General features: G+C 35.0%; 2 protein-coding genes and 1 long non-coding RNA gene across 13 annotated transcripts in view; 1 reads left to right on the forward strand and 2 right to left on the reverse strand.

Annotated features, from left to right (window-relative positions):
* Nucleotides 1–20970, reverse strand: part of LOC117208577 — a 156370-nt gene that overhangs the window by 90418 nt on the left and 44982 nt on the right. The window lies entirely within an intron of this gene.
* LOC117208567 (regulating synaptic membrane exocytosis protein 1) overlaps nucleotides 1–20970 on the forward strand; it is a 145774-nt gene that overhangs the window by 86909 nt on the left and 37895 nt on the right. For 9 of the 10 annotated variants that reach the window (XR_004487727.1, XR_004487728.1, XM_033449791.1 and 6 more), the window contains 5 exons: nucleotides 1071–1230; nucleotides 2165–2464; nucleotides 5624–5831; nucleotides 13725–13900; nucleotides 16811–16879. Coding sequence is in view for 8 of the 10 variants with exons in the window: in XM_033449791.1 (XP_033305682.1) it covers nucleotides 1071–1230; nucleotides 2165–2464; nucleotides 5624–5831; nucleotides 13725–13900; nucleotides 16811–16879 (913 nt within the window). In the remaining 2 variants the exon portion in view is untranslated. The remainder of the gene's footprint in view (nucleotides 1–1070; nucleotides 1231–2164; nucleotides 2465–5623; nucleotides 5832–13724; nucleotides 13901–16810; nucleotides 16880–20970) is intronic. The other variant, XM_033449794.1, reaches the window with a different exon arrangement.
* On the reverse strand, nucleotides 6481–7172 carry LOC117208573 (peritrophin-1-like). The gene has a single exon (XM_033449803.1). It carries the CDS (start codon nucleotides 7077–7079, stop codon nucleotides 6711–6713), a length of 369 nt encoding a protein of 122 aa, XP_033305694.1. The 5' UTR covers nucleotides 7080–7172; the 3' UTR covers nucleotides 6481–6710.

The raw sequence follows: 20970 nt of genomic DNA on the forward strand, positions 1-20970 counted from the left end.
AAACTATAGAAATGTGGTTTCTATCATATTGGATGCAAACTGCGTCTGACAGTGAATGACCTATTTCTCTTACTTCTTTAATTCCTCTTACTTCTTTTTTTCCACTCCAGTTTTGTGCTTCACTCAAATATTGCCGATTATATTTTTGTCTTATTACATTTTTAATATATTCATTAGAATTATTTTATTAGCGCTACGAAAAATAGATATCGATAGTATTAACAGTATCTCCAAATTTTTCTAGCTAATGATAGGTATGCGATAGTAATACAATTTAATTTTACAAGCGAGTTTAAGAAAGTAAATTATGGTAATATATTTTACATGGATTTCCATAACTTTTCATAATTGTTCGTATCCTTAAGAACTTACGAAGTTTTTATACAAGACCAATCGAAACGCTGCTAGCTTTGTCGCTAATGAGGCTTGTGATACAGTAGAAATCAATAAATTTTCCAATAATTTTTTTGTTATTGCGTACTCGCACCGTATGGTACGAATGCGTTAATTGTACAATACTTGACGAATAGCGTAATATTATTGATTGTTCTTAATGATTTATGAAAGAGTACAGTAGCGAAGTTAATTAATTTTCCAAACGAAATAATAGTTTCGAATTAAAGTATTTATGTCTATCAGCAGTTACCTTTTTCCCCTTTTTATTAAAAATGGCATTAAGTGGTTGTTCGTTAAGAAAAATGAACATAATTTTAGTTTCGTGAAAATTCAAAGAAAATTAAAATTATTTGAACGATAAATCGTTTCATGATCGCTGTCAAATGTCGATTAGATTTGAAAAGCGTATCTCGAGAATAAAAACAAACGACAAGAAAGCGAAGAAAGTAGAGACAGAACTGAGAGAAGAAATAGAGTAATCGTATGAACGCAGTCGTAACTAGTTCATCATTCAATATTTTCCAGACATATCAGTTCCCCGCGTACTCATAGCTTCTCGTATCAGTGTACGATACACTCCCCGATGTGAGCACTGTCACGCCAACAGTCATAACTCCTTCACGCAATGGTGTCACTCCCTGTGAAACTCTAATCTGTGTGTCGTAATGTTATAGTTTCGAAAGGTTGCAGGAGAACGCCGCGACGAGCTCAGATGGGAAAGGGACCTGGATCGCAACATCAGGTCTAGGGCGACCTCGCCGGATCGTCACCAGGTCGATAGGGGTAGGGCCACCAGTCCCCAGAGGGTCGCTGTCGTAGCATCTTCTGTCGGTGGTAAGAATCTTTGTTCACGATTTAAATTCCTTTCTTTTCTTCTTTTCTCTGTTCTCTTCTCTTCTTCTTTTTACTCTTTGTAACCATGTTCTCCTCTGTCAGTCGTTTCTCTTCTTTTCGAAATAAACGCGGAATAGCTATTTCCAGCTGCAGGTGATCCAATTTTAGGAAATGTTATTTTCTGAAGTCTTCTTTCAAGCAATCTTTATCTTTCTATTATAGAATAACGAAACATGGGTTTATATGGAACTCGTAGAAATATAAAGGGATATTGAAGCTTTTTATAGACAAATTGAATTAATTCTTAGTCGCGTTGTTTCCCCCTTTTCCTTTTCTTGAGCGAATAAATTTACGTAGGATATTGAATATCGCATGGAATGTAACAACGATACGTTTCATTCAATGTTACTGACGATAACAGCAGATATCTTACGAAGTATACGATTCATATTCGTATTTGAAATAATAAACACACTCGTTATATATACACTTTATTAGAAACTCTTCATTAGTAAATAAAAGCGTAGTAATTATTGTTCTGGGCTCGATTATTAAACTGTTTGCTACGAAATATGGTAATGTATTTCGTACGTTGTTAAAACGATAATATTAACGTTTATGAGAAAAAGTTTCATTAATTTTATACTATGTCAAATGGTAGAAGAGTATTAATTTGATGTTCGTTCTGGAAATAATTTGTCAGATGACAACTCAGACATAACTCATGTTAATATTCCATGTGTCTTTGTACGATACTATTTTTAATGTTTCGATTCGCAACATTTAGAAATCGTTATTTGCAATCGCGATCTGAATATATCCAGAACGTCTGGCCTACTAAATTTTCTAAAACGATTGTTTTATATCTTATCTGAATATTTCGCTGTAAAACGTGAGTTCCACAAAACCATAACGACCTTTCGTGTTCCATTAGGAGAGCCACCGGATATATTGAATCCGGACGAGGAGGAAGAACGTCGAAGGCATGTACGTCGTCCAAGTAGTACAGCTCGTAGAATGACCAGACAGAGATCGTACGACGACGAAATGAAGAACGTGGCGGCTATGTCTGGGGGTGGAGGACAACACGCTCATCCGGAACCTGGTTTAGGGCTTCCTGTGCAACTACCGAGACGGGCATCAGCCTACGACGTGTATGCCACACCAGGAGCCGGTGGACTTAACGCCATGGCCATCGCAGCGGCTCAACAAAGAGCGTCGATCTCAGCGCAAGGTAAATCGCGTTGTATCAACACGTTATCGTCGACACACGTAAATGTACATCTTTCGTATATCGTTGGTAGTGAGCGGGACGCGTACAAATCCGATTTTGTATACACTTTTTCATTTGTGTGATTTTTCCGTTTTTATTATTATTATTTTTTTTTTTTGGTTTCTAAAGCGGAATAAAGCATCTTCTGTTTCATTTTGGACAGCTAATACCATCACTCTCTTTTCTGGTACTGTCGCACACAAAGTATTAGCGCATCTGCTACCAGTTTCATATTAAATATTAACAGAGGACCGTGGAACGTTTAGAATAGTAGGCGTTAAGATTATGGAGGTTTTACTGCACGTACATGCCATTGGTCTGTAATTAATAAACTTCTTTTATTTATGTTGTTATAAAATGAAAAATTACTACCGTCACGCATGTGTGACGTCACTCCCCTCACGGGAATCGATATGTTACATGTACCTGACAAGTAATAACGATCGTGTTGAAAACTATAGACGTGTGGCTATGCAATTTTCAAGCCGCATCGCATATGGGAAAAGCGTATAAAAATGTTCTCCACGATATTATTCTTGAAAGTTTCACATCACGCTTCACGCAGTGTTCTACAAAACCATTACAACGTATTTAAGTATAGCGTATTTAACGTATTTAAATATCTCATTGTTATTATATATTTTCTCAGAATCTACGAAAATCATTGATCGCACTCCATAGAATTTCTTAAATTTCTTTTGAAGCAATCGACGTTGTGCTATTAGATTCTTTCGCGTGATTGATTTTCTCCATTTTTTTAAATCGAGATATTCGACTATGCGTAAGCTCTGACAATTCACGATATTTTTTACGATTAAACTTTCATTAGGCAAAGAGGGGCTGTATTACGCAATATTATGAAATATTATGCAATATTATTGCAATGAAATTATTTAGAAAACATCAATTTCTGACATTTCTAACTTCTAGAATTTACGAACTTTATACAATTTACGATACAAATGTTGTCACGGCTGCAACGTGCAATAATAAAATTTCGATCTCGTTAACTGCAGAATATTCGAAAGCAGGAAGGGAACGCATGCCGATTTAGTAATTAAGTGTATTAACGTAATTTTTCACCACGTATTTGATATTATGAAGCTGGGGATCATGGAAAATTTATGACACAGCGGCTGCATTAATTAATTCTTGTTTTAATTAAAGGGCGTCATATGTAAGTAGTTGATAAATTGCAGTTTTCCATTATGATATAACGCACTCAGTGAATGCCGATTATTAACCGCGTTGCGTGCACTGCATCTTTGTCATTTTAATGGAACAACGATCGCGATGAAATTAAATTTAGTGAAACGAAGTATGAAAATTCGATAATTGTCTCTTTGACGTTCGTATCTCGTGTATTTAAATATTAATACCGTTTGATGTTAACGTACTGAGCAGATATATTGAAAATGGCGGTGAATAGTCACGTACAGCGTAATCAATCATGAAAATCATTCAGAATATTAAAGCATTTATTTTTGAAACATTAATTTTGGAATATTTTAGAAAGCTTTTAATTAACATGTCAGCATTAAGTCGTTTTTTAAACTTTCATAGTAATTGAAACTAAGAAATTAACAAGGATAGATCAATTTTAATTAGATGATTTTAGTCCGTGAAAATATAATGTAATTTGCTTTAAATAGAAATAAAATGACGCACGAGAAAGTAGAGCGCCTCTGAATGGAGAATTCATTATATGATTAACATCTTAAATTAAATACTATTACCAGAAATTACAAAATATATATAATATAATATTATTCTATACTGAAATTCAGATCAACGATAAGAAGGAACGAAATAATAGCATATCAAAGTGGAAGCAAATTTACATAGCGAAACATTGATACACAATCGAAACATTTGCATTATAAGATACCAGATAATAATGGATATCTTTGTTACCGAATCTCCAATTTATTCATTGTCTCGAATTTATCGTTTCTTTTTGCCTTACCTTACTTCCATTTATATATATATAAAATATACGAACGTGGTCCGACCAAGTTAATGTGTTTAAATTGTTCCCAGATGTGATATTTGTCATGGTGGTTAGACATAAGAGTATGTCATCCTGTGACCGACCGCAGGGATCGCCGTAGGATAGTTACAAAAGGACAGACCATTCGATTATCTCAGCGGTGCCTTTTGCGATCCTTACGAGACCGGACGAAAGTCTCGTGGACATGTAATCGAGTTTAGCTGCCTTCAGGAAGCGTGGCTCCTAGTTAGTCACATCTATGTCCACAAGGTGGCCCGGGCCTAACTTCGTTTAATTTTGGTCGGATCTCTAACTCAAACTTTAATCTCTAATGGTCGAAATACTTTGTAACGAGGTGAACATCGTTCTAATTAATTTACGCGCTTGTTACGCGGTATTTGAGGCTTTAATTCGGTTTAAACCCTTTACGGAAGCAGGTTAAGGAGATTCGATCGTAATTGTGAAAATTATTCATTCGATCCTTGAACGACAGTATGCGTGTCAGGATATAAAGTTGCTAAAAATACCTCTATAATTTTCTCATCCTTGAACTTATTCCTTTCTTTTTACGTAATGAAGATGCTTGATCCATCATAGCGGTTAAAAGTCAACAGTATGATTACACGGCTATATCCATGGGGCATAGTTGCAGAATTTTCTGAAATAATTAAACAAACCGAACGAATAAATTGTTCATGATTAACTATAGGTAAAAGTAACTTAAAATTTGTTCATTATTAAAAACAGGAGCTTTTCTTGCAATAAAATATCAAACCGGTTTGAACGATGAGCGATGCATAGCAAAAAGTGTTTTAAATTATTAATAACTCGAAAGTTGTTTCTGACATAGTAAACACGAGGGATTAACCCTTGAGTAATACCTTTGGGCCATAAGAGACCACGACAGTTTGGATTACATTTGAATTAGGTTACTTAATCTTAGGGTATTTAAGGCATTTAGGGAATTTAATTCCATCTCGGAAATATTATAATATTAAATTTTATCTGAATTTTTATTCGCCGCCGCTGTAACTTAACTCTGATAACTTTAATATATCCGTAGAATAATACTGCTGTTATTAAATGAACATATAAAGGCGGTCGTACGAATGAAAATTTCTTTCTCCCAGGTGGCAGGAAACCAGAGGAAAGACCGACCGCTCGTAGATCATCGTTTCGAGCAGTGAAGCCGGTGATGCCCTATGAAGTCGGAGCTGAAGATGAGAGTATGATGAACTTGGAAGCATCTCCTGTGGCAGTGGTTTCGCCAAAGGTGGTGCCTCCGTCTGTTTTAGGCCCTGACGAGGAACGTCGCACTAGACGAAGAGGCTCTCAACTGTGAGTATTATATTATCTATTTAATAATGCTTCCCTGCACAAATTAAGTGGCTTCCCTGGAATAATTTTATAGGGAATAAATTTGGGGATAATAGCGGGCTATCCTTCAGCTATTCTAACTGTTGGAAACGAGTTTCGAATTTCTAATTTATGCCGAGGATTATCGATAGATTAATTTCAAGCATTATAAAGTTTGTAAAATATCCTCTATCCTGAATAAAACTATCTAGATACTTTGAAATGTTGTTATATTTTAGAAAGTATGCGCTTGACAATATATTGATTATACTTGATAATAAATACAGTACAACATAGACATTCGTTATACGCAACATTATAATATTTCGTTAAAGAGTATATTGCTTTTTATATAAAAATTTCAGCATATTGAATTTCACGTTCGTTAGTTGAACAATTACGTGCACTATACAAACGAAATATAATATATACCAAGTATGAATATTCGTTCCAGTGAATCAGAAGATAATGAAGCGACGAATGCTATCGTAAAAAATACATATGTAATAGAAATATCTTGGGAGGTACAATGTTTGAATGTTAATGCCAGTTACTGCAAATAAAGTTTAATCTCCTCACAAGTGTTTTTTTAAATATTTCATCTTATCGTTTTTCGATCATCGCATCGTTTCCATATTGGCCAATGAATGAAAGGCAAATATAAAATAAGATTGTCTGTTTTTACGTATTTACATGTGTACTTCGTATTTTAGACATGTAATACAGAGTTTGAAAAAGGTGGATCAGCGTTTATAATTACAGTTCTCGAAATTCCAAATGAACAGTTCAATGACTACGAAAGATATTTCTATACAGAGACAAATGGAATAAATAGAATTCGTAAAACTAGCAGGTTGATAGTTACGAAGGTGGACATCCTGTTTCGGGAACGCATTTCGCGCTCATTTTGTAATCGCAAACTTGTATCTTTTGATTGAAGTGCAGGCCGGCTGGACACGACATGAGAACTGGCGGATTCACCGTACAAATGATAAAACTGCTGCAATTGCATCTATGAGCAATCATCGGCTGGTTCTCGGTTATAAGTTCACAATCTTGTGCATAAGCGTCTAGACTCTGTTGACTCTTACAGTTTACGTAAATCAGGAAAGCCACAAGAACAAGGAAAACCAGGGCTAAAAAGGACAAGAACAGGTCTGTCAGAATCATTTCTCTACGAGGTTCAATCCACTTTCGAAGCAATATTTCGGCTAAGATTTTGAATTTCATAAAAATTGGAATAATCGAGCAGAATGATGGAGGAATTTTGTCTTCCTATTAGTTCAGATAACGGAGATTTCACGATTCGATTGTGCCACGTACTCGTTTTAGTATAGCGTGGAATATATACGATATGAAAAGAAAGCGATGATCAAGATTCTATTTATTTCAGATTTAATTTCGCGTAAATAACTCCAATTCCAGTTTCTAATTCTCATTGGCATTTCACCGAATAACGTATTCGTAGGTATCCACTAAAGTAACTCGCTTACCTTTCATTTTGCGTTTGGGAGAGAAAAACGCTCTAAATATCCAAACTCTGGGTTACCGTACACACGACTTGCCTGGCCAACATTTCAGATTCGCTTTATATACTCCGCCGACTAATTAATTATCATTATCTATGTACATCAATGCTTTTGGTTTTATCGGGTTTCGTTATCAATCGCTTCATGGATTACCGCCATTAATGTGCGATTTACTAGGTCGCGATTACTTCTCTTTTATTTTTTTAATAGTTCGGTATATTGAAAAAAATAGTGATAGAAAAACTTCGTGCTTGAGGAGTAAGGAGAAAAATAAGGAAGGTCGCAAAATCAGTTTTAAATAATTCAATTCACTGGAAAAGGAACAGGATTAAATGAATTGTTTATGAAAAGCAATTGTTTATACTCTATAGGCTTAACTATGGTATTATAGTCTTAACTAGTCACGCAGAAAGACCTATATATTTATATATTTGATGTAAAAAATTTATATATCGAAAAATCTCTAAAAGTAGACATTCTTTTTCTTTCCTTTTTGTCCTTCTTTTCTCCAACTGCTATCGTTTTCTTTGCAAAAATCCTTTGCAATCTATCTCATCATCAACGTGCTATTTATCGCCACTTAATTTTTATCAGTAACATAATTGAAATATTTTAAAAATGAGCATTATATATAACCTTTCGAGAAGATCTACATACGTACGTACATAAGCGTAGAATATGTGAAAACTGAATTTCAATTGATATTTCTTTCGATTTTAATTATTTCTGAAAGATTGTTCTCGACTCATTTGCCTTATGAGAATACACGCAATGAAAATTTCTTTGTGTTTCAGGATAGACACGAGAACGTTCCTAATTCCATGTCATTTTTATTAATCTGTTTCTCGAAATTTCTTGTATTCGTCTCTGTTCAAATACACGTAACAACAGATACTGTATTACAAAATGCCCGTAATGTAGTTACTTCTGCCCTTCTTTCTGTTTGTGTATGGCGAAACAGAAACTTTCGCGTCGTGCGGTCTATGTGTTCAGTGTTCAGGTTCAGCTCCTTTTCTAAGTCCTCGGAGACTTCCTCCCTACAAACGAAATATTTTCTCTTTGAAGAAAGAAGATAAGAGACCTACTTTCAAGGAATAGCAGCTCAGAGGGAACTGAATTTTACTTTGAATCGAATAACATTTTATGAATATACTTTGAATAGTTTGAATTTATTAATTCTCCATGAACATCGTGCATTTATCGTTATCCATGTTATTATATGTTGGACGTTTAAAAGGTACGGTAGAATTTCCTTGTGGTTCGTCAAATTCTCGTATCTTCTATCGAACAACATGGAAAAATACGTTTCATTTTTATACGGCTTATCGACCGTTCGTATTCGATGCACATTTCAAATTTATGTTAGACATATGTCTTTATGATATTCCCGAACTATTCCTGTTTCTTTATTGGCTCCTTTAGATATTCGTATTTATATGTTTTCATATCTTCGTAATACAGATGTCTTGTGTATCTTTACAAAATATTTAGAGTTGATACTTGCGGATTTAGAGATTTTAACGTATAAAGTTCTTCGTACTACATATCAGGATGTTGGAAGATTCTGAGGAAAAAGCTATCCGAAAGGACATGTTCCAGAAAGATACTTTGAATGGTACGGATCTGAAATGTCTTTGTCGAAAGGCATTTCGTTTTTTCCTGTTTCATTCGAAAACAGAGAAGATTCCGAGAACAAATCTAAAGTTTGTAATCTTGTTCTTTCCCGAAACCAGTAAAGAATAGCAAATTATGTTCTTAAAGAGCGAAGACACAAGATGGAGAAAATTTCTTATATCGTAATGACTTGCAATTCGAGGATTAAACTTAAATTCGTTTATCTTTATTAATAATTTATATTACATCAAAGGATACGTGTAACTGCTTCTGAAAAACCTTGGTATTACAATGGTATTACAATTATCCGAATTAATTTCAAGATAAGAGAATTTTCGAATAACAGTTGCTCCTCTCATGTTCATCTTCATGTACATATTAAAAAAAACATAAATAATGAAATAAAATATGCTAAGGAGTTATGAATTCCGAATCCCTTTAGCTGCTGAATTACACAACATTTTGAGAAGATTTAATTCGATAAGATTACATTCTTTTCGTGCCTCTTACCATCTTGACCCTATTTCCAAAGTCTCGAAATACTTCGAAATGTTGAAGGATGTCATCATTACCGCATTATATTCATGTACCAATCCATTATTCGAAGTACACATAACATTAGTCAACGTCACGATCAATTGAAGAACAATACAGCACCTTGAAGTCATTCAATCATATCGGCGTTATCGCGAATTTTGATATCGTAGAAAGAGCGTTTCTGTAACAACCCAGAAAGAGTTTCTCCTACACTTGTAATAATACTTTTAATTTCCTCCTGCGTGGTGTCTCTTCGATGTAGTTCGCTGGTTTTTTCCATACTCTTTTCAGTATCACATATTTAACGGCCACCCAAGCAGATGTCACTATATAACAGCGATACTTTTAATTGCGTGTGAAATTGTATCTCTCTTTCCTTGGCAGTTAGCAAAAATTCTTCTAGAGGATTGAACTTTCTACATGCGAAACGTGCTCGGATAATGAAACGTACGGATTACAGAGGATTCGGATAATAGAGAATTCGGATAACGGAGATTCGGATAATCGAGGTTCTACCGTACAAATTTCCTCTTCGTCCGCAGTTTATATTCCATTTTAGAATCAGCAGTAGAGTACACGTTGCGCCTGAAGACGCTGTACAAACCCGTACCTCGTAATTGTTTTTCCGAGAGGAAAATAAGAAGCAAGGCAAGACGTTGGACGATTAAAGCGTTAAAAAGCGGTGTAATTCCCGGAGATCCCGTCCGTGAGTGGGAAATTGCCGGCATTTCCGCCCTTTTCTACCCCCGTAAGTGCAGGGCTGGGCGCGGAAGCAGCAAAAAGTCGAGTAGATCGCAAACACCACGTTCCCGCCACTACAGAAATAATTAATGCCACACTTATGCAATCTCCCGCGAACACGTCCTGCTTCGGCTGCAGCCTCGTTTCTCCTGTACACGGGTAATCGTAGTTTCGCGCATCCATCCGAATTTCCCTGAATTCTCAGCCGTGTCCCCGCCAACTGGCTTGTTATTAATATCCGGGACGAGGCTGTTTCTCGATTTTCATTAGGTTTGCGTACTTACGAATTACGCCGGCAATTGCATTCTCCTCGAAGACGAAGGTATTCCTTCGTTTTCGGCAAGTTAATACGATCTTGAAAGTAGATTAGACGGTGTTCCGTGTTTGCACTGTGACATTCAGAGGGAAACACACGTTTTGTCTTCGACGATTTCAAAATTAGAATTACCTATCGTAATTACACTGAAAATTATCAACTTTCATGGTATTCGATACTGATTCATATACGTGTAATTGTAAATATAACGTAGAATATCAAGAGATATTGTTTGGATCGAACTTGATATATCGCTGCAATTAACAATCTTTTTGTAAAAACGCATTTAATACTTGCGCAAGTAACAAAAAGCTTCGTCGACGAAGGGGAAAGAAGAGAGGTATAGAGAAAGAACAAAAGGATGAAACATCGACGGTATTTTACCTCCGTTTTTGTATTTCTAATCGTTCCGACACGGTTCTGTATGTATTCTGCGCGTAATGCTTCAATCACCGATTTTGTCTCGATTTTTATCCGCGGATCAGAATATAGTTTTTATTTCTTCAAATAAACGACAATGTTCTATTTTACGATCCACAAGTGTATCCGAACGATGGATCGAATGGAAAGAACATACGAATTACACGGGGCACGATGAATTCACCAGTTATCAAAAGCAAAAGAAGCTACCAATTAAAATTTCTAATTCTTAGAATTAACATTTGTTGCACAATACATATTTTCTCATAATCCACATAAGTCTATGATATATTCAGTGCAAAAAAATAATAAAAAGTAATGAACAAAAATAATAACCCCATTAAAATTCCTCTAGAATTTTGTAAAAAGCTAACAAGATACGAGAACATTGGGATCATTCAAATAATTATTAATTAACATTTTACAACTACGATAAAATCAACAATTTTTGTAAATTCGTGACAATATTGACGATATCAGTTGACCGTAATTAGAAAATCCACACGTGTAGCAAATTTGACTTAAAAGGTCAATTTCCATATGTTTGAAACTCTCCAGGCTCTTAGAGAACTGCTTGTAGCACACTGTGATATCTCGAATCCAATATCAAGGTCGTGATGCAATGTTGCGCAGAGCCATTAAGGTGGTCTGGCAAAGAGTTAAGTAAAGGTCAGCCAATCGCAACCGAACCAGGGATTAAAATCACTGACCGATGGTTCTTTAAAAAGAAACAGTTTGAGCTTCAACGGCCAGATATCAGACCGTTCCGACCGGCAAAGTTTTCAGAAACGATTAAAACTGCTGTGAAAAATATTTCACTGCGTTTTTTCCACTGAATTCTCGGTTATTGGAAAAGTTTGCGTGATTATGCCGGAAGATCCACGATAATTCACGACGGTATATCCAGCAACTCGCAACTTTTACTTTTCTTTTTTCTTCTCTTTTTCTCTTTTTCTTTTCTTTTTTCAACGACGCTTAATCACCATCCCGGGCTTTTTTCCCCGTGGATGTATTCAAATCGGTCGTACCGATTGTTCAAATCACGAGCAAGTCGAGCAGAAGCCACGCGGAATGCTGTGTTTCACTTAATTCAGCGGTTTTCGAGCATGAACCTACTTAAGCCACTCGATCTTCCCGACCGTGACGAAAGCGTCCTAAAGTATTCTGGTCGTTTTAGTTGCTTCGCTCGAGAAGCAGATTAATTAGGATTTCGCGTGGAAATGGAGAAAGAAAGACGGAGATGACGAATATAAGTGCCCTCCGCCCTCAACCTCGAATCGGTATGTTTTTCTCTGCTAATTCAAATGTTTCTAAGCGAAGCAACGTTGTAAGAGGATTCGATTGTAATTACTGAGTTTTGGTACACGAAATACCAGCGAATAGAATTTGTTGCTGTATTTCGACTAGTTGAAACGGTGTTGGCTCAGGTTTCATTCGATTCAGCTGGTCAGAACGTTTGATCGTTATTTTGTGGAAACCTGAATTAGTTAATAGGTTGGTACAGTATATATAAACTTGCGCACTCTATTTCAACGTTATAGAATTTACTTTTATTATTTCGTAATTAATTCTGTTACAGAATTCGAAAGCATTAACGATATTGTTAAGAGAAGGAGGAACAGAGAAATTTATTCTTTCTCTAAATGAGTGCTGGTTGAGATTTTTGTCTTTCCATTTTGGAATCAATTTTTCTTCGCAGGAAACACGAACGAAACACGTACTAACAGATAAACGCAATTAAATTCACTTCAAAGAGACAGCGAAACCGGTGCACTGTCTCAAATCACGATTGTTCTCGTAATTTCGAATCATTTCAATTTGCACAAATTAATCGATTCATGCTACGCACGATTAATTGTCGATACCGAAGCGAAACGAAATAGACAACCTGGAAACTGAATTTAGCAAGTTTCTGCATTGTGTTCTGATTCCACTAATAATGTGACGGAATTAGGGAATTTTAGCAAAACTGTAATCCCGCAAAACATTATGATTTAACGAACGAATAATGAGATCTACTTTTGCATCGTACAGTCGCAATATTCTAAACATGTATCCGCGTGTAGTAAGTTATTCTTTATATTTTTCATGATGAAATTATCGTTGTGAAATATTTCATCCAACGTTTTCATCGTATGATTTTTAAACTGTTAGTACTCGACGCGAAGGTTATACGAAAAAACATATCGTTCGTATGTAGTACGGTTTTCGCTTCACATAAAAATGAATTATCGATAGATGGCAAATTTTTATGGAAATTTCAGTTTTTATAAATAGGATTAAAGAAATGGAACGTAAATAGAGAATCGCCTCATCCTTGAAATGTTACAACAAGTACCTTACTTTGGATGTTTTATATATTTTTGCATATTATGTATATTCGAGTTCTCGTAAATTCAAATCTTTCATAAACGCACAAACATCTACATGGCCCACATCAAATATATTTTTCAAGTATCAAGTATCATTTTCAATTAATAGAATAAACCAAAGTGTTTTGTTCTTTTTATTTTAGCAAAGAATTAAATAAATCAAAATGTGTCTTCTCTTCGTATAAACCATTAAAACTTTTGTGTAGATGTACACGATTCGTTACAGTTAAGCTTCGATATTCCAATATTCCTTTTTTACTCCTACATTCTCCTTTCCATCGTTCTTACTTCTCATCGATGTTCCCGTATTCCGATATAAAATCAACTGGTGACGTTTTGATTTCAGACCGGATATAAACGCGATAAAGGGATTGGCATCTTCGGGTTCTTCAGGAGCTGCCAAAGTACCTCCGTCGGCAGTGAATAGAGTCGCAGCCGAAGATCGTGAGCTTGCTCGACAAGGAAGCCTGGTGGATGGAGAAAGTATCAAGATCGTTATTCATCACGCGGACAATGACATGAGTAAGTATCTCGTAGTAGAATCTTTCATTAAAGTATCCTTCCAATGTTATTTGATATTAGCGCGTTGCGAGATTTTCATTGCTTCCTTCGCGCCCGAGGCGTGTTATCTGCTAACAATAACTTCGACGGTTATCTTGGTACTTCGAGGATCTCTCACGGATCCTCGAGCAAAAGTCTTGCTACGTAGGATGTTTGACGCAACTAAAATCAGAGATATAATGTTCCACTAATACCGACGTTATCGGAGATCGTTAAGTAGAAGGGTGATACGGAGATTAAATGGACTCGAGATGCAGTCGAATGTTTAAATGTCGAATTTAGGTCATTGCAGTTGCTTATGGAACGAAAGCGCCATTTACGCTGATCCAATTAGGAAAACGAATAACGCGAGAAAATTTCTCTTTATTTATATCCTCTTCTCGATGTGGTACGTAATAGCGTGTATTTCGTACGGGATGCTTTCGAGATTTGTAACTTTTCTCGTTAATTATCCAACGAACCTCGTTCTTGCAAGGTATTTCTCTCTTCTTTTTCTTGCTGAATGTAATTTCAATTTTATTATTATTTTAATTATTGTTTTTTTTTTCTCTTCTTCCCCTGGATTATTTTACTTTGTATCTTTTTCCGTTCTTTCGTCTCCTTTATTTCACGTTGTTATTTTATTTTCTCAAGTCCAACAGAGACGAAATTATTCTTAAATTCTTGAGGGCACTTCTCTAATGAGATTCAAATTTTTATTTACGTTAGATTTCGAAGAGAGAAAAGAAGGTCGTGGACTTTTAACGCAAAGTTATTAAAAGACCGTGCTCGTTGGACTAAAAAAATCAACGAATATAGAAAGTAAATGAATTAGCGATGAAAGGAATAACGAAGAACAGTTGACATTAGCAGATTTTTCAAAACTAAACATATAAGACACTGATAGACAGATCCAAACAAATTCGCCGGTGTATTATGTTCTAAATAGGAGGCTTTCTCCCCTGCTGGTAATTAAATTCCTTTAATTCGGAATGGGGAATTTAATTTGGTGGATAATCTGGAACCGTGCTTTTCTAGTAAAAAGCGGAATATCCTTCCAAGCTCGTTCGTTATAATAGGAAACAGCTTTGTGAACGTTGGAAGCGACATTTACAAAAATTGTTTGATAGTAATATACATATATATATATATATAATGAATCCGCAGGGGAAAAGTGAAAAAAAGTTGCGCATAAAAATATTAAGGCAATGAAGCGTAAAAAACTCAGTAAATGGTAATGATCAGAGAAAATTCTGATAAAAAAGCTTGTGACAAGACGTTTCTAGTAGCGGTTTTACGTAATCATTCGTCGCTTTTTCCATCGTGCTCGAGATGAAATTGGTTATTTTTAATACCTTTTTCTCTTATTAGAAGGAGAAAGGAAATTTCATAAATTACTTTAACGCAGAAATTTGCAATTTCCATCGGGGGACAGTTTTCAGAGCTGGTTATTTCAAGCCGTAGGATTTTGTTCAATTGAAAAATCCTCCTACATATCTGACTTGAAAAATTAATTAAACGTCGAGTTTCATCTTATGCGGCGTATGTTAAAATATACGATATTCCTAATTTTTCTATGTATCCAAAATATATTTAAAATAAGAAACGAGGTTTCTCATCGAGTTATAAAAAGCTCGAAATTAAAGGCAAAAGTTATTTTTAGCGAAAAGATACGAGAAAAGATATAGCGATACTGGAAAGTATTTACAACGATATCGCAAAATCCATATGCTAATATTCATACGATAATATTTTTGTCTGAATGCAAATATACCCCGTGTACCTTGCTATATGCAGATTTGAAGGATAGCACCTGTTATTTTCTACGCTAAGTATATTGCAGGAAAGTTTAGAATCAAATAAAACAAAATATGGAGAATCTTCTTCTCCTTTAAAGTCTCTTCGAATGTAGCACCTGCTTTGGACATTTTTCAAAAGAATGAAAGTACCTGTATATCCGTCGGGATATAGTTGTCCAAATAGGAAAATAAAAAAAGATGGGCTGAACATAAAGCAAGGTGAAGATTATCTCAAAAGATAAACCCGATTTTTCGATGCAATTTCTAACGGATCTAGCGGGATATGAAATTTTATCAGTTTACAGATTCCTGCGAAGGTCGTCATAAAACGGATATGAGAAGCTTTTCTACGATAGTTTCTAGAAAATTTCAATTTCGGCCGAAAACAGAAGTGTCTAGCCTGCTAGATATTTCCAGACAGTTCAACAAATAATAAGCTTTACAAAAATTCCATAAAGTTCGCTTGAAGGAGGTATACAACATAAGCACGAAACAAACGGAATGATACGGCACACAAGAAAATTGTTTAAAGAATGAAATTGCTTCGGTAATGAAATGATTTTCAATTTTCTTAATGATGATTCTCATTCAATTTGTTTCTTGAACTTGGATTGTCAATCTTTTCGTGACGACGCGGAGGAAACATTTTGTCAATTGATGTTCAGTTTCGTTTCGCTGCCCTTCACGAAAATATCCAGCACTAGTAAAAAATACTAAGAGACATCAAGCCGCACTTTCTGCAAGAATGAGCATCGATCGGTACTAGAATTCGGGGTACAGTATAAACAAAATCGCTTTCACGCTACATCGAGTGGAAGTCACGCGTCTGCATTATAAAAAGGAAAACTAACGTAATCTTTTTCGACGCGTCAAAGATTCCTCTTTTGTTACCAATTGACCGTCGGTATTAACAGAAACACCTTTTTCTTTATACTTTTCAAGATCGCTTGTCTCGTTGCGAGAAAGCAGATTTTCTTTTTTAAAAACCACTGATCTTCTACCATTTATTCTATTTCTGTAAACTGAATAAATCGTTTTCTTAAATTGGAATCGAAAAATAAATGTCCACACTTTATTTTATTGTTCATTACAGCGCCATGGGTGAATGCAAAGAGAAGGATAAAACTAAGAAGAGATCCGACTTTAGACAAAGGGCACAGGAGTGAGTACACGATAATTTAGCACGAATTGATTTTCTTTTTTACATATTCTGAATTTTTTTCTCTTTTCCGTATTATCCGTCATTTAACTATAATACTAATCGATTTTTCGTTTCGTTATATACGAGATAGATAGACGTTGTAATACCTAGAAGCGGGGGCGTAAAAGCATGTTCAGCGTACACGATATTTTCCTATTTTTACTGTCGAATATCGAGTCGCTATTCGAATCCAATCGAACGTTTAATGTGCGTGTAGATATTCAGGGATACAGAACGCAGTTAACCAGCTGGGTAAACGAGATAAAACGCGGTCATAAAAGTTGGTATAGAGCGAAAGTAATGAAAACAGTGACATGGGTCTAGCCGGTGTACGCGTCATATTTAATTATTCGTCGGGTTGCCAGATACGTTTGCTCGCTTTACACTCCTTTACAGCAGGGCAGTAAATTGATTAGGGCATCAAGTTCGGGAAAATCATAGTACACGAACAAATTAAAATTAATTTCCGTATCTAATATTTAAACATAGGCGAGCCTCGTGAATAGTATAAAACCCATACGCGAGTAATTCAATAAAAAGATATCGTACGAACGCATTAAAATGGTCGATTGTGTCCGCGGATATTAGAATTCGTTTCAATGAAACCAATGATGCATGCATGAGTCTATTGCAACGAATTTACTCGCGTTAACGGCGATACCATAGATACTAACAATTATTTCCAGTTTCATACCTCTGTAGTTTCATCCAAGGTATTGGTAAAAATGTTACTCGTCAACTGGTTGATTTTGCTTGCCTTTCTCATAAATTTCGAGCAAATTTATTAACCAAAGATGGGGGAAGAGGAAGCGTTGTTAAATCGAATGTACGAAGTATTTATCTTGACCACAATTCGTGCAAAACGTTGTTTAATTTTTCCGATACGATAATCGTTTGTTGGATAAAGATACATGGAAGTCGTAAATCTGCGAGGTATATATATGATGTACTGAAAATTTTACAATCGAATAGAAAGCGGTAATGGCATTTTACAGAATCTTTCGAAATGAAGAAAAGTATCACGAACAAGATAAATAATAATTGGAATAATTAAACAACTAGCGCGCTACTTTGAAATATATACGCGTGCTGTTTAATTAAATCAGCTATTTGTCGGAGACCTTTAGACGTTGTTGAAGTTCCAAGTTTAAAGTTCGAAGTTGAATAGTTTTGTTTGATTTAATGATGTAGCAGTGAATGGAGATAAGTTTCGTCTTAAGACGACTTCACAGAGTACCAGTGTTTCATTGTATATTATCTTTTATCTTTGCTGTGTAAAATTAATTAAATTTTTTATTTCCAACGTCTTATCGTACACACGCACATTTTTGACATATTCTGCGTAAATACTTTGTACACGGTTCTACACAGAAGTCCATTTCACGCTATATACGTAGAGATAATGTCTAAATGTACGGCTCATTTCCCTTTGCGTTTTCTTCTCTGTCTTATACATTTTACATTTATATGGTATGGTTAAGGACGATTTCGTACGAGCCTTCAGAGTGCAAGACACGAAATGTTATCAAGTACGCCACTTTAAGAGTACATCTACTCGTAAATAGAAATTTTGCATTGCTCTCGGATATGGATAGTAAAATATAAAATTATAGTAGATACTAGTAACCCTAAAAGATTTGTATCTAATATAAATAACCTGTTTTTATCTCTTTCATTAATTTCGCAGTGAAATATTTATGGTTATGCAAGAGTCTTTAACACTCAAGGCAGTACATATCCTATAGGCTTCATACTTATCCCATCATATACATTGTACCAGGTTACATAATTACGATTTTGAGGTAATAACGAAAGTAAAAAATTAAAAAAAAAAATGACAAAGCAATTAAAACTGTTAATGTCGTCTAACAGTAAAAATACGCGCATTACATGTATTTGCAGTGTTATTTAAAAGTTGAAAAGCTGCTGCTGGCAACAGAGATTAGGTTGCCAATCTTTATTTTTATAATTAACCTTCCATCAACGTTGGATCAAATTATCGTTACAGGTGAAATTACATTTGAGAGAAAGTAGACTCCGTTGAATTTTCGTACAGCGTGATTTTAAACGGCTTCCTTTCTTCCTATTCCTCTCATCTCCAGCCGCTCTTTTTCTCTCGTTCTAATTTTCTTTAAGTGTCTATGTAAATAAATAGGTTTTGAACGATGTTCGGAGCGTTCGAACCAAACAGCCATAATTTCTTTCGAGGCAGCCTGTTGTTGCTTTGAAATTCAATTTTCTCGCTTCTCTTGAATTCCTCGTTCATTTCAGCGAATCTATTCAATGACGACTTCCTTTCATGCAAATATTTTTTTTTTATTCGCGCCTTGCGCTGTTTAGCACGGAATCACGATCCTTTTCAAACGAGCCCGCTGCGACTCTTATTCGTCATTGTTTGTCAAACGAGCTCCTGCACGAATGCTACACAACAAGTTAATAAAATTTCGCATTGTACGGGAATGATTTATTCAGGCATTGAGAAATTCCCTCCTTTGTCCTTTGTTTACTCTGGTCCTTGTTTTCAGTAGTTCTATTATATTTATTTATGATTTGCAACAAATGTGAATATCGTGGAAATTTCAAGCTTGAAGAGAAGCTGTTATAACGAACAGAATTTCTCTATTTCCAGCTACGTCTCACGGAAAGTGGAATATAAAAATGTATTACTCCCTTTAGATTTGATAGTCACCAATATTACTACTTTTATAGTCCTTTAGAAGAGTACTTTCATTTTTTGAGTAATTGCCTCTTTAACATAAACAATTTTTCTCTGAAACTGAAACTATACGCGGCATGAGTTTAGTAGCATAGTAGTTTTTCGTCTCATCGTGTACGTATGCAACGATCTTCTCTAATTTCCATACGTTTGGCTCGACTGAAATTCAATCGTAAACGATAAAATTGAAGTTTCTCTTCTCAACTCGTGGATTTAAACGTAACCAGTTATTTTATTCTTTGTTCTTTAGAAAAACAATGGCAGAGAAATCAAGTTACATTGCATCAAACACACGATGGCGTTACATTCTTTTAAAAGCATTTCAAATCAATTGTCTACATAGTGCAAATTACGAAAGCTACTTGTTGTATTAAAACATTCATTTGAGATATATTAAATATTTTCTTGACTTATCAGAATACTTTTTCGAAGACCTTTCATTATGAAAACTTTATCATCTTTCTATGAAATAACAAGAAAAAATTTGCTTAATGGCGAACAGGAATAACTCAAGATTTCTCTACCAGCATCGATGGTACTAGCACAAGGAAAATTAACTTTCGGTATTAGTTTAATTCTGTTTACCGGAGAATTTCAATTTTAATAATCGATCTTATTTTTCCTTCTTATACATATAGTTGGCTATTCGAAACGATGGCCATAATTAGAATTAGGTGACAAATCTCATGAATATTTTAAATTCACAAAAACGCTATAGGGCATATAAAATAGGACATAGCGTGGTGGCCGTAGTTGGAAAACGAAAGAAAGCTGTAATGGTGATAAATTGACTTGCTTTAGACTTCAGTTTCAAACACGCTTTGTATGGGAGGAACTATACATGCAGATTTCTGTAATAACTTTAGATTGAGTCGCTTGTGCGTCATTTTTTAGAGGACATTTATAAAGAGCACAAAGGAATAACGGGGTCATAAAGGAGTTGAACTATTTTTTAAGTCGTTTTAAAGTCATTATATAACTTCATAAACCTGGTACTTGTACAATCGTTTGAACTTTTATGCTACATCAAGTGTTCGAAACGCATTCACAGAAGGTAGACAATGTAATATTTTATACATGAAGTATCTATATTAGAATTGAATTTATAGTACTTTGTTTATGTTTTTATGATATATTAATTTGCACTATTAGATTGAAATGAAATAAACCTACGAATTATAGTAAATATACGAGTAATTGATAAAGTACATTGGACAAAGATGTGGATAAACAGTATTTTGTACAAAAATAAGCTTGAAAAGGGTGGAATTAAAAATAACTTCTTTGACTATACTTGACAATACTTCAATATCAAAGTTTGAAATAAGTACTGTAA

Source organism: Bombus bifarius, unplaced genomic scaffold (assembly GCF_011952205.1).
Source record: "Bombus bifarius isolate JDL3187 unplaced genomic scaffold, Bbif_JDL3187 scf7180000008140, whole genome shotgun sequence".
Taxonomy (NCBI): domain Eukaryota; kingdom Metazoa; phylum Arthropoda; class Insecta; order Hymenoptera; family Apidae; genus Bombus; species Bombus bifarius.

Coding starts and splice junctions, on each gene's coding strand:
- LOC117208573 (XM_033449803.1), bottom strand. CDS start 7,079: ATGAAATTCAAAATCTTAGCCGAAATATTGCTTCGAAAGTGGATTGAA.